General features: G+C 52.5%; 1 protein-coding gene across 5 annotated transcripts in view; it reads left to right on the top strand.

Annotated features, from left to right (window-relative positions):
- Positions 1 to 16531, top strand: part of LOC143143839 (cell adhesion molecule 3-like) — a 46280-nt gene that overhangs the window by 24301 nt on the left and 5448 nt on the right. For all 5 annotated transcript variants that reach the window (XM_076305579.1, XM_076305575.1, XM_076305576.1 and 2 more), the window contains exons 3-5: positions 3416 to 3491; positions 12082 to 12208; positions 15702 to 15837. In XM_076305579.1, coding sequence (XP_076161694.1) covers positions 3416 to 3491; positions 12082 to 12208; positions 15702 to 15837 — 339 coding nt within the window. The remainder of the gene's footprint in view (positions 1 to 3415; positions 3492 to 12081; positions 12209 to 15701; positions 15838 to 16531) is intronic.

Below are 16531 nucleotides of genomic sequence, written 5' to 3'. Positions count from 1 at the left end.
AACGTTGAACGATTCTTAAAGAAACGAAATTTCGTTACTCGGAGACATATACGTACGAAGAGTTCCGTGAAGTACCGCACCGTAAATATTACGTTGGTCAGTTTCTACGGATGCGATGAAATTGTATTTTTCGTAAGTTATTTGCGAAACGAAATAAAAGTGATCGGGATAAAACTGTAATGGATGACGCACGGTGAACGAGAAATTTATTTATTCGCTGGAACAACGCCGTTTCGTTGTCTCAAGTAAGTACAATAAGAACGCGTACGAAATTATATCGCAGGGTCGTTCTAAATTGCACGGCCTGCATTATTTCTCAGTGTTTACTCTCAATTTCGATGCGCTCGCAACTAGTTACGACTTCGAAACGAACGACTACTATATGCACGAGCAAGCGCGAGCGTTTGAAAGTCAAACCGAACGGCTTCGAATATGTAGTACATACTTACGAGCGTACGCGCTCACCGGAAGCGAGCGGTCGAACCGGACGCGCCCCGAATGCGAACGACAATCGTTGGAACCGAGCGGATGTTTGAACCGGAATACCAGTTGCAAACGGTAACGCTCGTGGGAAGGAATTCTTCGCGCGCGCGCCACGATTTTGGCTGCGAACCCTTTAGGGGCTTTAGAGTTTAACGTAACTTGATACGGTCTTGATACGGAGGCATTGTTATTTAAAAATTTTTAATCTCCGTCCATTTCTCGTACAATAGCGGCCCGTCGGTACGAACCTAATTCGTCGAGCGATCCGCGCGGTTTATCCGCGAACGCGAAGAAAGTGTAGGTACGAGATAAATATCGGTCGGATCTAGTGCGAACAAAAAGCGTGTGGAACAGAGTTAACGGTATCGAGTGTACGTTCATAGTTTACCGTGTGATATGAGTCACGAGAGTGTGAATGGATTCTGGGAGTATGGAGTTTCGGGCTGCAGGAGACGAACAGGGCACTCGAAGAAAGGGATTCGTCGAGAGTGGACGAGTCGTGGTCGGAATATCGAAACGCGTAAATCGAAGAGTTCCATCTTTAAATATTTTTTGTTCACATTTTTATTACAAAAGGAGCGCATTTTCGTAACCTTCCGGACACCTAACGTTTTTTCAAGAAAGGATAAAAACAACGTTTCTTCGTTGAACCTCGATACCCTTCGTTTCGACGATTTCAACGTTTCGACTCGAAGAAAGGGACTCTTCAAGAGTGGATGAGTCGTGGTCGGAATATCGAAACGCGTAAATCGAAGAGTTCCATCTGTAAATATATTTTTTCAATTTTTATTACAAAACGAGCACATTTTCCTAACCTTCCCCATACCTATAGTTCTTTCGAAAAAGTGTAGAAAGAACGTTTCCTCGTCGAAGCTCGATACCCTTCGTTTGGACGATTTCGTTTCTTCTTCTCGATTGTCAGTGCGGTCCGCGCGGGTGTTTGTCGCCGCGTTCGACGGAACGCGAGCGACTGGGACGCGCTCGTCTCGATTATCGTTCGAAATTGTAGCCGACCTCTATTCGACGAATTCGCTTCCTCGATAAAGCAGAGGGTGAGATGCGAATCGATACGCACCTGGTCGCGTCCCAACCGGACACGATCGATGGCACCTTTGGAACCCGCGCGAGGCGGGCAACGAGTCCCTGTACAACCTCGTACGCGCCCGCGTCGACCGCGATAATTCCTCGTTCGTATTAAAAATGCGATAACGCGTGTGCCGCGGTGCACAGAGGCGCGGCGCGGTGCAACTCGCGCGCAATTTCGATTAAAAAGTCACCGCACGTTTGCGTAATTCGAGCGCGGCACCGACTCGGTCGGCATTTCCAAGTCCATTAAGATCGTGGCCCGGGTAATTAGAAGGACAATGCATCGTGGTTCGTGAGTGGCGGATTAAGCGGTACAACCGTAAGAGAGATTAACCACGGGGAACGGTTCTTTCTGGTAGGGCAACTTAGAAGCCGGCCACGTACGCGAAACGTCCCGAACCGAGGGCAAAAGTCGCGGAAACCGCGATACACCGGGAGGATCGCGACGGAGAGGACTCGAGTCCAAGTCGCGCGAAAAATTACGCGGATCGGTCTTGGGTAAACCCGTAACACGACACGATCGATTAGGAGATTCGGTAGAATATCGACTCGAAGGTAAAAAATACCAAAAGGCGATAAAGTTTTGACGCGCGGTACTTGCTCCTTATTCGCATGTGGTTCTATATATATACTATATGGTTTTGCCTCGTTAGGATTAGGCCTGATCGGTCTTGGATAAACCCGTAACACGACACGATCGATTAGAAGATTCCGTAGAATATCGATTCGAAGGTAAAAAATACCAAATCGCGATAAAGTTTTGACGCGCGGTACTTGCTCCTCATTCGCATATGGTTCTAGATATATATATATTTTTGCCTTGTTGGGATTAGGTGCGAGCAGCGGCTAGAATAAAATTCGATCGATGTCATCTAGGTGCTGTCATCCGTGAAGTATGGGTCGTTTTAATGCGTTACAACGGGAAATTTCGGTCGATGTTATCCGAGAGTGGGTTAGGTCCGAGCGACGAGTCGTTCTAATGTCTCGTACCGGAGTAAACATCACCGATGCTGTATTTTACGATCCCCGGAAAGACCGATCATCGTTGGAGTATCCCCTCGTCGTCATAGTCGTCGAAGACGGTGTCGTAAAATATCGCGCGGATTCGATTAAACGCGGATCCGCCTCGAACCGTGACCGCGCTCGCGAATTCCCCGGCGCTCGTCGAATCGATCGTAAGCTGTTTATCGTTTGTTTGTTTGTTCGTTTTGTTTTTTTTTTTTTCGAAGAACGGTCGATTATTCGGTCGGAGGGAAAAGAGCGAAAGAAGCGAGTAGCGGTCAAATCGGATAATTAAATCTCGCCGCGTTTTTCATGGTTAACGGCGCGCGGCGTTGACCTAGAAGAAAGAGACAGCCGTGGAAAGGAGAAGAGGAAGAAAAAGGAGAACGGTTACAAAGGACGGCACAATGGAGTTTGCGGAGCATTGTTCGAGCATCTAGTACGATCCATCGACTCGCGCCCTTCGCCTCCACTCTCGGTCGCTCGATCGAATCACAACTTTCCGAGCTTTTCTTTCTCGTTCGGTGATCGGAGACTCGAGCCGACTCGACGAAGGTCGTCGTGAGATTTTATCGTCGAAATATCCCGAGGGCCGGCCACCGTTCGGAGCACCGTTGTTTTAATGCCTCCATTGTGTCGTTCTCAGTGGGTCAAGCGTTCGCCGGATTCGAGCCGACGAGCCGACGAGCCGACGAGCCGAAAGTGGACTGCGCGCGCGTCGTAAATGCACCGGACGCTGCGGTTTCGCGCTTCGTAGGGAACCCCGCGCGTTCGGTAGCTCGATTCGTCGGTGAAAATCGACTCGCACCGATCTCTGGAAATTTGTTTCTTCTTTCTGTTGTAGTTGCCGGTCTGAAGCTGATTCGCATAAAGGTACCGCCGTACACCCTCAGAGGCAAGAGCGCGCTCCTCGAGTGCAGGTAAGAGTACTTGGACGCGCGGCAACCTCGTCGACGAGCAGTCGTGCCATCGAAAGGTCGAAGGGTTTCTCCGCGGCGAGTCGGTCCGCTGTCCCGCTTTCTCGATAACCATCGACCGTTCGATCGATCGATCGGTCGATCGATCGATCCATCCGTCCCTCCGTCCCTCCGTCCCTCCGTCCCTCCGTCCGTCCGTTTGCCCACAGAGATGCGCCCGAATTCATCCTCGATTCGGTTTTTCGAGCGGCGAAACTCGACGCCGCGCGAGATAAATCGATTCGCGAACGATCCCGGAGCCACCGGGGAAGAATCGAGTCCGGTCGGGTCGAAATACGGGAGAACCACGATTTTTCTCTCTTATTTACACCGGTGGAGGAAACCGGGCGGGAAAAACTCGCAAAGACATCGATAAGATGCCGGCCAATAACGTATCGAGTTTACGCTTAGCGTCCGAGCGGGACGGCAAATAGAATTAAAAATAAGAGGAGGATTTCGAGTTAGGAATCTCGATATCTTTTCGCTCTCCTCGCGGCCGTATTTATTTATACTCGCGGTATCGTGGCCCGCGATCCGGCCGGGAAAGCTTCTTTTCTCGCCTCCGTCCACCCGCTATCTCGCTCGAAAGAGTCGTTTCCTCGATTCGTCCGAATCTCTTTCGAACTCGCTCGCGTTCGAGACTTCTCGACGGACCGTGAACCAATTTATTTATTTGTCTACGAACCCTTTGGTGCGCGGATAAAAAGGAACGGAGAGGCGACCGGGTATCGCGCCAATCCGCGTTAATCGTTCGCGATCGAATACGATTCCTTCGCGAGACGTGTTTCGAGCGCGTACCAACGATCCGGAATTCGGAAATCGCGAAACTACGCGTCGCGGAGGCACGTTCGACGCTTCTCCTGAAAAATGTAAAATATATTTAAAAATGGAACTCTATACGACTCGTCCATTCTTCGACTGCCCCTTCGTTCGTCCATTGCAACCTAAAACATCAAACTCCCCGAATTCATTCGGACTCTCCGGAGTGATATCGCACGGAAAAATAGAAACATCCGCTCGATAACGTTCGCTCGGTTCCAAACGCTTTTCGTTCGCGTAATGTTTCTCTCGTAGCCAGAGTATCGACCTACATCGAGACGGAGAACGCTCCCTAAATTCGTCTCCTCGACCGACTCGAATCCGAAAGAATTCGCAGTTAGTCGACGATCGAGCGAATTAGCTCGCCGTAGTCGGTGTACGCGTCTCGAGCGGAATTCCTGCTCGGACCCTGTCGTCGACCCGTTCGAGCCGTAGTCGTTTCGATAATTACGAGCCCAGTTAGCGTCGAATCGAGGTTTCTTCCGGTAGGAAACGACGGGTGTCACGGAATCTGTATCGACGAGACTCGATCGAACATTCGGATCGACCACCGACCCCGGAGGAAACTCCGAGCGTCTCGCCGCCAGCGCCGGCAGCGTCGACGGTCAGAGATCGACGCTCTACCTTTCCCTGGAGGGTATTTCGCAAATCCTTAAGTCGCGCGCGACCATGTTAATTAAAACGTAATGAAATTATGGCATAGCGTCGCGCGTCCTACAATTACGGCTAGCCGGAATATGCATTCTAATTAGTGGCGCACGGACTGAACGAGTTTTCACCAAGAAAATAAGGTCGACCGCGTCGGGTACCAGCGCGCGTTCTAGAGGGTGCTTCGTATCCCGAGAAGCGTCGCGGCAAAATCCGTGATCCGTGGCGAATCGTCGCCGACTACGATTTTCGCGAACCTCGATCGAGTCGTTTCGATCGAGTATCGAGATCGATACCAAGAACACCTGTGGAGAAACGTTAAACCGTCGGACAGGTTTGGAAAATAATCTCCTTTTACGATAAAAATGTAAAATATACATTTAAAGATGCAATTCTTCGCTCTCCACGCCTCGACTTTGCGACCATGACTCGTCCTCTCTCGAGAAACTCATTTCTTCGATCACTCTGTTCGTTTTAGGTAGCAGTCTAAAACTCCGGAAGTTTGTTACAATATACAGATATCTCGCGTATCCGGTAGTGTAACGTAAAGTCAAAAATGTAAAAAGAAATGTACAGTGATAGAATTTAGTAACAACGACGATAGTACCGTACGACCTTCGCGACTCCCGACTTGAAACCGAGAAGCTCGAAAGAAAATGGGCAAACTTTTCATCGCGCACCCTTCGATACCGATACAATGGAAGTCAGCAATTGGTTAAATACGTTCGACACGCCTGGTATCATAGTTGCGTTCGTTCAAACACATCTACTCGATACCGTTCGCTCTGTCTCGAACATTTTTCGTTCGCACGCGATCGTACCGATATTTATCTCTTACCTGCACACGGAACCGAGACGACGAATTTCTTCCGTTCGAACGCGATCGAGATCGACCTTCACCCTTTCGAAAGGGTGTCGGAAGCAACGAGCTCGAAAAGAGGAAATCGTGCCACGAGTCCGACCGGACACGGTACCCGATCGTCGATCGCGTCGATTCGACGAATCGTAACCTAGAGCGCACGAGTTATTGGATTACAAAGTTGGGGTCCCTAACACGGCGGCGCATCGTGCCCGCGAATCGACCGTACGATGCTTTGAAACTTGATAACTCCGGAACAAATGGCGGCACGGTGCAACGGTTACGATATTGGATTCGAAATTGCGATCGTCGGCGCTTACGTTCGACGAAAGAATTCCTTTTTTCGTGCCTCGCGGCTCGAAAAATTGGCAGATTCCGATTTCTTCGGTCGTATTTTCGTGTTCCTCGCTAACGAGGGGCGATCGTCGATGGAATCGCGAGCCCGAACAGACCGAGAACGCGATCTCGTATCCCGCATCGCGCGATGCAACGAACGAGGCAACGAACGAACCAACTCGGTACCGTTCTTTCCATTCCCGCGTACCGTAGCTCCGCTCAAAGCGGGAGTATGCTTTCCACGTAACCTCGTAAACGAGATGCCGAAGAGCGCGCGAAGCGCCGACAAATTGGAGTGTGCGCGTTTTCGCGATATCTCGAGGAATCGCACGGAAAGAGGAGCAGCGAGCTGCCTCCTTTGGCACCCTTCTGTCAGGGACGCGTTTGCTCCCTTAACGTCTCGCGCAGCGCCGCTCCGCTCCGCGCCGCTTCGCTTCGTTCGTCGCGCGTGGCTGGCCAACGTTCCTTGCCCGTGCAACCGGAACGATCGTTCGCTTCGAACGGACACCTTTGCGGCCTTGCCTCTCGCCTCCTCTCGTCCCGTTGAGAGCCGGTTTTCGACTACCATTCGACTCGCGATTTTCGCGAAAAACTCGGCAACCTTTCTCCCGAAAGATCAACTTTCCCTTATCGATGTCCGGCAAATACAAAAATGAAACGAACGGACAAAGTTGAAGACCGTTTCGAAGACCGTATTCTTCGTTCGAGCTGCTCTCGTTCTTTCGATTACGTCCCGAAACTGTTCTCTGTTCGATGATTTCGTTTACCTTTTTCTCCAATATCGAGGACACTCCTCCGCGATAAGAATCCGTGCTCTGTAAGTCGATAGAATAACACCGAAAGAAGGGAGGAAAATTTTCAAATCTATTGTTTACCTTTCCGATCGCAGCGTCCGCGCGTGTCCGGGTCTGTATTTTCTTTTATTATGTGTTTCCCGTAGTTTTTTCGTGGCTGTGATCCCGTCGTGTATCGCTACGGTAAATTCATCCGTTTCTGGGAAGAGTTGTCCAGTTGTCAGTCATTTGTACGATAGCTTCCTATGTTTGGATTTTCCACGATGTTTCGCGTGCTTTCTTGCGCTGCGAGTATACGATTGTTTTGTTTGTGGAAGTAGTTTCTAAAATTCTGTATTTGTTTGCCGAGTAGGTTTTGTACGTCTACGAGACTTCTCCGTTCTTCTTTTCGGCTGATCGTGGTTCTGTCGATGCAAGTGGTTGAAGATTGTTTACAACGGGTTGCGAGGTGTGTTCCGTTTAGTCTGTCGAGCTTTTCGAAGTCCGTATTGGACCACGTAACTATTCCAAATGACTATGTTAGGATCGATACCGCGTATGCGTCGATTGCTTTGAATGTATTTTTAGAATTTAATTTGAACCGGAGTATTCGGGCGAGTCTTGGTTTATATTTTTTTTCAGCTGCCCCTCAGTGTGTGTGTGCGCGCGCGCGCGGTTTATTGTATTTTGTACGAATCCGAGATATTTACACGTATCTTCGGGTTCCATGTTTCGTAGTATTTCGTCGTTGAGTGTTTCTGTTGCATTTTATATTTGTCGTTTCGCTCTTTCTGTTCCTAATATTCTGCATTTTTCGTTCTCAAATTCCATATTTGCGACTCCCGTTAATTCTTCCATTATTTTTAAGAGAGATTGCATTTGCGTTTTGGTTGCAGCAAATATTTTAATATCGTCTATCGCTATTATTATCGCTACATTATTTACTGGCTAACGAGTCCTTTCAAATCTTCGGAGGGACTTCGAAAAGGACTTATCAAGCCCTAAATAAAGTAACAATAACAATAAATAAATAAATAAATAAATAAATAAAAGGTTTTTAATCAAATTTCGTCGAGATGATTGGATACGAACGTAAAACGTATCGGGTTGTGCAACGTTGAGAAGCACGAATATCGAAGAAAGTTTGGTCGAAATTCGAATATCGTTCGTAGCTCGTAGGACAGGTGCGATCTCAACGTAGCGAAATTTCTCGATCGGGACCCACCGTGGAGCCGCTCGGATACCAGTCCGCCTTTCGTCGAAACTCGAAGTCGCGAACCGGGCCGAACGTTCACTTCTCACCCCTCTTCTTTTCGAGTATTTCGCGAGGCAAAGTTTCCGGATCTCGCGCAAACTCGGGCGACGGGACGACGCGTACACGGTTTAACGAGCGAAGGAAGACGTCTCGAGGACGGTGAGCGACGATATCGACGCCGTTTCGTGTTCACGTTCGCGATCGCGTCGCATCGACTTTCGCCGTTCGCGTCGTCTATTCGAGGTCGTTAGCGTCCGCGTAACTTGAAAGCCAGCGGTGTACCGTATTCTCGGGCGAGCCGTATTCTCGAATAAAATCGATCGTCGATCCGCCGAAGGGAAAAACGATCGCATCGTTTGTTCGGCTCGTTTCGAATCGTTCGTTGCCGCTGAAAGTCGCCGTTCCGTCCACGGTGAGGGAAAAGAGTCGGACGAGGGTGCGCGCGGCGGGGTTCTTTGATATTAGGACGTAGTCGAACGTCTGGAGGGCAACGGGTCGTGGCAAAGCGACTCGACGCGACGCGACGCGACTCGACGCGAGGCGACGCGACGGGACGGGACGGGATCGTTCCCCGGCGTAGGTATAAATTGCAAATTAGTTTACCGTTCTCGGCGAACTCCGGCTCGTTGGTTTATCCGTCGCGTCGGCCCGTTTCGCCTCTACCCTCCACCGTGTCCCGTTTCGTCGAACGCTCGTCCTCGACGGCGTTAGCCCTGTGTCTCGTCGCTTCTTCGATCTCGGCGTGGAAATTCCGTGAAATTTTACGCCGTCGGAAATCGACCGGAATCGCTCGAGCGCGAATAACGCGACGTCCTCGTTGAACGGAATCTTCGACTCGGGAGCAAAGTCCGACCGTGAACAGCTTCGAGAAGCGACGTTGCTCCCCTTGGTCGCTTTCGAATTCCACGCTACGAGGATAACACCGACCCTCTCGTTCTTCGACGAGATCTTTGAAGAACGCGAGCACCCGGAGCGTGTTTCCGCTCGCGTTAACCGACGTCTCGCGGATCCGAGGCGCGATCGTTCGCCGCGAAGTACCGAGGAACCGACGTCGGGAGGATCGTCGCGGCGTAAGATCGCGGGAGGGCGGATGGGGGGACGAACGAGAGACACCGGGCCGAAAGATCGAACGACGAGGCGCGACGGGAGAGAGTAAAATTGCGAGGCTCCACGGAAGGAGGAGGAAGAGAAGGAGGTGGAGAAGGTGGCGGAAAATCCGGCGCAAAGGGGAAAGAAAATGGAAAGGCGGTGCAACGCCGGCAGACCGAGAGGGAAGACGAGCGGGGGGTTCCCGCAGGACACGACCCGGCAAATGAGCCGGAGGATGCAAATCAATCCCACGACGCAGCCCTCCAAATTGTGCACCTACGCTCGAATGCGGCAATCCCTTTTCCAGTAGCTGCAGCTGGGAGCTAGGGAGCTACGGCGTCGGCAGCGGTGCCGGTGCCGGTGCCGGCGCCAACCCCCACCGATCCACCCTCCCGCCCTCCATCGGCCGGATACGTCGATGCAACGACGCGATGATACGGCGATGCGACCGTGTCGCCGCGCAATGGTGCAATCCGCTCGTAGACGGCCCGATACCTTTCTTCTTCTTCTCGAAGACCACCGATCCCGCGCAAAAACCTACGGTGGACCGAGCGACGGACCGACCGTCTACGAATTCGAATCGATGGTGTATCTCGGCGATATTCGGAGAGATTCCTCGCTATCTGTTCGCCTCCTTCACCGATGAAACGCATCTGTATTTTCAAACACTTCGATCCGACCTCACGTTGATCGTTATTGCCTATTTTCTTCGTCCTGTACACTTAGATCGTGCAATCGTTTGCACCTCGCGCATCCACTCGTCCGTTTTCGCAGTTTTTCTACGCGCCGCGAGAGAGGTCACGATGATAAACGGTCAAAATTCGAGATCGTTTAAACAAATGCAGTTCTAGCAGCAATCGTCGTTTGGTTTCCGATAAACCTACAATAGCTTTCGACATCATCCCCCTTTGTGTATCGAGCGAAATTAAAGATGACGATATAAAAGATTCTGAGCATTTATTTCGTTCAACGCGACTCTCCGTTGAACGAATAGAAATAATAGAATTGGTTTACGTTCGTAAAAGGACGCGAGCATCGTGAGTTCGAAATTCCTTGTTAGAACGGTTGTACCAGAACGGCTATCGAGAAAGACAATTACACCGGGAGACGGAGGTTGCGCGACTACGAAGCAATTTGCCGTCCGAAGGAATCGATCGTTTCAAGTTCGTCCCGAATTCGTCGCGAAAATCAACGTTTCGAAAGACGTAAAAATACGTTCCGGTCGCCGCACGGGGCACAGTTCTCGCGAGACGAAACAGCCTAACGCGTTCGACGATTCGATCGCGAAACCGATCTACGATCGGCCTTGTCGCAGGTCGGTCGTGGATAAACTCGTACCGCGACAGAATCGGCTAAAAAATTGCCTAGAATATCCACTTCGAGCCGAAGAGACGAAAACGGAGTAAGCCTTGACAGGCAACGTTTGCTGGTAAGACTTGGACCGCCCTTCATCCGAGTATGGTTCTTTACGTACAGCTTTTATCTTGTTTGTTCGCTTTTGGGTACGGCAGGTGGGAGTGAAGCGTAGTATGTTCGATGGCTCGCAGCGCAGACGAAATTCGATCCGACTTCGCTGCGGGGGAATTTAGGCGTGGTGGAATCGTCTGGAAAAATTTCCAAACGCGAACTCCTTTCCTCTCGCGACATCGAGGAACGAACAGAGAGGACTCGAGTGTCGGCTAACCGACGAAACTCGAAGCCGCGTCTCGGTGCGCTTCGATCGTGGATGTCGACGATCGATTACCGTAATTGCGCGCGGTTTCCTCCGTTGGAGAATCGTCACGCGGGGGACATCCTTCGAACCGCCCGTACGATTCCCGAGGACACGTTTATCGACCAGTGTTCTCTCGCTGCCGAAACAACGTCGAATCGATCGAATCGTTCGGGTATCCAACGCGATGCACGACTCGCTCTTTCGAAGCCGACCGAACGAGAACGAGAGACGATTCCAACGAATATCGGGAAAACGGAAAGAACGTCCGCTACGCGGAAAGAAGGATACAACGGACCCACCCGAACGCATCGCCGGTAACGAGTTACGGTTTCCGTTTCTCGCGCGATCCATCGGTCGAAACGATCGAACAACGTGGACCGCGTCGATTATCGAGAGTCCTTTCTTCGTCGCGTTCATCCGGCCGACTTCGGACCCACCGAGTCGGTCGACACCGCCGGCCATTTACGCCGCTTGGGACACTGGAAACGAGTACGGCAACCCCTCGATAAATGCCCGCTTGTCGGGTGCGCGCGCGGCCATTTAAGGAGGAACGGTAGCGAGTTTGTTCCCGGAATCGATCTTTCGCATCTCTCCGACGCCGAGAACGAAATACGGTATTGCGCGATCGCCGCTACGGAAACGTTGCCAGACTCGCAACGCCTCTGTATTTTCACGACGCGACGCTCGACGAAGAGAACAACGCGCGAAGAAACGGCGAACGAAACGGAACGACGCGTAGATTTCTCGTCCGTTCGAAGTACGGGATCGTACGGTGATTGTTCGCATCTCGATCTCGTTCCCGTTGCGAAAATCTCGTCCAGCCGGGACAAGAGCGATTTTTCGATCGTGTCGGTCGCCGCTCGAAGCGAAAAACCTCGAGGACGGTAGGGACGGTGGGAAGGAAACGCTCGAGGAATTATCGCAAGGTTTGAAATCGTCGAGGAAAATGTTCGTGTAATTTTCGCGAACGAACCGAGTCGAGTGCGCGGCGCGTCTCCGCGGAAACGTACGCGCGTATCGCAGATGTAATAAGCCGCGCGCTGTTTGTTCTCTTGTTTCAGATACGACCTAGAAACGGACAAGCTTTACTCCATCACATGGTACAAGGATCACGAGGAATTCTACAGATACGTGCCTAGAGGGGAACCTACGAAGCACAGCTATCGCGTCGAGGGCGTTAAAGTTGACGTGAGTCGAAAGCCCTCTTGTGTCCCGCAACGTCGCGCAGCCTTGTTCCGACTTTGGTATCTGATCTCCGCATTGCCGCGTTTCGCGCGAACATCGACTCTCCTCGTTTTCCTTCCAACTTTACGGACCGTCCCCGCGTTCCACGACGAAGATCTCCCGCGGTCGATCGCCGCGGTTCGCCGATCGACGAATCGCCGAGGACGGGTATCGACGCGCGTTCGAGGCGAGGCGAGGCGAGGCGAGGCGAGGCGGGGTTCCGCGCGTAACCGAAATCCAACCGTGCCCGAGGAAATCGAGAGAAATTCTATTTGCGGCCGGCTGATAAAAGTAAAGAGAAAGAGCGGAGGTTACTCGGTTCTTTACGCTCGCATCCGACTTCAATATCCAGCGTATATAGACTTCTTTGTGCATTACGGGATGCGCTGAAACGCGCGCAATTACCTTCGCCGGCGAATACACAGAGACGCGGCCCACGAACGAGGTTTTCGCCGTTTCCAGCAGCAGAGTGGCCATCTCGGTCTCGTAAACTATGAACGTTCGACGAGAAATTCTCCGTTCGTTAATTTTCGATCGGCGAACGACGAAAAATCGCGCGAAGCTCGAAACGGTAAGGTCGCGACTCGTCCCCGTCTCGTCTCGTCTCGTCGGGGAGAAGAGAAACACCGAGCTCGCGAGAAATTGACCCCGCGATCGTAAAGTCGTCCGTTCGGTCTCTCGGAAGCGAAACGAGCGGACGACCGCGACCGGTGAATTCGCGTCCTGGCGGGCGTCGCGACGACCTCGAGCGCGTCGAGGCCGATCGAACGGGAGAAGCGAAACTCGCAAGGCACGGAGCGTACGATACGTACGCGAACGTACGGCCAATGGTACGCCGGTGCGGCGATAAACCACAAACTATTCGAATATCGGAGCATTCCGAATCGCGATAAACGTAAAGTCCAACTACCAGCTCGCTCGTTCCGCTCGACTCGACCGTATTTGCGCGCGATCCCGTAAGGATGTAAAATGGAAACGAAAAACCGTAGAGACGAAAACGTCGTGGATACGTTTCGCGTTCGTCCGCGAGAATCGAAACGCGGCTCCCTCTCGAATTTCGTTTCGAAACACCGTCGATCCGGATTTCTCTTCTCGTGGAGAGACACGGATGCACGGTGTTTCGTCGAGCCGACGAAACGTCCGGGGATGGGACCGGTGGACCGTACGGGAGGATCCGATCGCGAAAGAAAGCGTATAAAATTCACGATACGTTTCGAGCGGGACACGAGGTCACTTTTATCGTCTCGAATAAATGTTCGACGAATCGAGAGGACGCGAGACGAGTTTGCCTCCCGTCGCGCGGAGACGAAGAGAGAAGGAGGGTCGTCGAAGCCGGAGAAAGGCTGGCAACGGCGTCGCGCCGCATCGCGTCGCGTCGCGTCGGTCGCGGATAACGACCGATTTCTCGGATCGCGAGACGGTCCCGAAGCTCGAGAAAGATGTAGAAACGGATCGCGAGACTCGACCGTATTCTCGATACGGTACAGCGCGGCACGGTACAGCACGGCACGGCACGGCACGGCACGGCACGGCACGGCACGGTACGTCCGTTTCCGATTCACGTTTTGGAAGGCACGAAAGTTCCGTTTTCCTCGACGCTCGTTAATATCGGCCGACGCGTAACGAGCATTACGTGAGTCGAATCGGCTCATCCCTTTGCCCCGTTCTCGAGATCGAGGAGAGCACGGCTATTAATCTGGCTCGGTCCAATGGCTCTCCGATATCGACAAAGAAATTTCTCCGTGGACAAAAGCGAGCGTGTCTTTTCACCCTCCGGCTCGGATACGCTCTCGTGACACTTATTGGAGTAGCAGGAATTAAGTGGATTTAGCGGGCAGAGTCGTATATTTCTACTCGGGCTCTCGACTTTTAATTTTCCCTCTTGTTCGCCCCTTTGCTCCGTTACGTAGCGCCGCTTAATTTCGCTATCTAAAAATTTTTAATCGCGCCCCGTTTTCTCCGAGATTTACTCAACTCGCGGCCTCTCTCGCGGGAAGCCCGTATTCGAACCGAGAGGCTCGAGGTGCTCGCGATTAACTGCAATTTTACAACTTTTCCCGCGAATTAACCGACGAAATCGACGCGGAAGAAGACCTTCTCTCTCTCTTTCTTTCTCTCTCTCTCTCTCTCTCTCTCTCTTGATGTCGAGTCCTCGGAACGATCGACGACGATTCGCCGAAGCGAGCGATCGTCGGTGTTGTTCCGCTTCGACCCGAGCGGAAAACGCAAAGACTTTCGCGAAACTTTTCGCCGAGAAACGAGTTTACGATTTCGAGATACGCGTTTCCGTGTAAAAAAGACGCGACGGGCCGTCTCGGTCGCGTTACGACGCCCGGGTCCCGTCGCTCGAAGCGAGTCACGTTTCGTCGACGCAACGTTACATCCTCCGCGAAGGAGCACGTATCTCTCGGTTCGAGACGTTACGTCGACGCTTCGATCGTTCGATCGGCCGGACCCGAGACTTTCGACGCGTCGAACGAAACAACCTCCGAGGTAATGCGATTCTCGGCAACGTTTCGAGCTCCGTACGCGCGTCTCGTCGTTTCCCTCGTTTTCGCGCGAGTTTGCTCGCCGAGCGTAAACCGATTTCGCTCGAACGTCGATAGAAGAAGTTTGCGTTCGAAAATCGCAATTCGCGAGCACCGCGTCGAAAAAAATGCTCGGCGCGAATCTGGAACGAACGAAGCGAAATATTCGCGACGCGAAAAGACCCTAAACGGATTATCGGACGATGCGATTCCATCTATCGCGGGTCTTCCTTCTCTCGCATCGCGTTCTCTCAGTTTTCCCTTCTCCGGCGACGTTCGATCGACGAAACTGTCCCGAATCGAGACCGGATGCTCGTCAAATTCCTTCCGAGAGATCGCGAGCGAGCGAGCGTGTCTCCGTCGCTCCGTTCCCTTCCGCTAAATGCGTAATCTCGTCGCGCTCGACTCGGAGAGCTTTCGTTTCGCGACTCGTCGCGTCACCCGTGGACGCTCGACGGTGCAAAAACCGTGTTGCTCCTCGACAACGCGGATGAATCCACTCGACCGGCCATCTTGCCGAAATAACTTTCGGCGGTGAGTACAACGGCGACCGTGCCGATAAATCGATGTAAGCGCGTAAGCCTCTTACCGACCTAATGGCGAATATTTCCTCCGCGAAGAATAATTTCGAGCGACGCGACGCGTTGGAAAACGCTCGAGCAGCGGCTCTCCGAACGGAGCTGTCAAGGACAGGAGGAATCTTGGCGAAGACGTTCCCGTTCCGCGTCGAACGTTCTCATTCGCGCGAACTCGAGCGATCGGTCTCGATGGGAAGATCCTCTTCGCAAAAACCGGCGCCGCGTCGAGGTTCGAGGTTTCCGGCGATCGGAGAAAAATTACCAAAGCGTTCGTAATTCGTAGTTCGACGCGCGTAAAATGTTTCTCGGCGCGTATCGGTGGTTCATCGAGCGACGTCGATTTTGTTTCAGCATCGTCAGTCCGATCACCAGCAGGTGCTGCTGCAGGACGCGAGCCTACACACCAGCGGGCAGTACAAGTGCGAGGTGAGCGCGGAGGCGCCGAGCTTCAACTCGGTCAGCGCCGATGCCGGCATGGAAGTCGTAGGTGAGCGAACCGATGCGCCTACTCTTTCCGTCCCGTCCACGTCCACGCTCCGTCCCGGCCTGTTAATTAACGATCCTTTGAACGCGCGGTCGTCGAATCGCCGTAATTCGAGCAAAGCCTCGCTCGTTCGCGAGTTTCGGTAATCCCGGGTCGCATCGGGCCGAGGACCGAGGAGAACGATCGCCATCGCGTCAAGAAGCGGGCGGAATTACGATTCGAGGAGGAGCCTATCGAAGGAATGTCGTTCGAGTCGCAGAGTGATCGGGATCGTGTCCCGCGAGCGTTCGCGACAACGTCTATCGCGATCGTTGACCGACTTCGGTCACCGGCTCCGACGACCGCGCTTGAACAGACCGGAACGGATCTAAAGGGGAAAACTAGCATCGGTGAGCATTCGATTCGAAGATCGCGTAAAAAGCAGTCGGTAGATGTACGAGGCGCGGGCGTCCGCTCGAGCCGAAACGGAAAACGAAAACGAAAGGGGTTTCGGCTCGGCTGTGAGAGCACCGCGCGTCGAGATTCGTCGAGGTTTCGATCTTTCGCGTCGAAATTCGTCGCATCTCGGAACGCGACGAAATTTCCTTTCTTCGTCTTTCCGCTCTCCCCCGGCCATGCACGATCGATAACCTACCAGGTGCCCGCCATTACCGTACCTTTACCGACCTCGTGGAAAATTTTGTACGCGGCAAATAAC

This window comes from Ptiloglossa arizonensis, chromosome 2 (assembly GCF_051014685.1).
Source record: "Ptiloglossa arizonensis isolate GNS036 chromosome 2, iyPtiAriz1_principal, whole genome shotgun sequence".
Taxonomy (NCBI): domain Eukaryota; kingdom Metazoa; phylum Arthropoda; class Insecta; order Hymenoptera; family Colletidae; genus Ptiloglossa; species Ptiloglossa arizonensis.
This window is presented reverse-complemented; position numbering and strand designations above follow the sequence as displayed.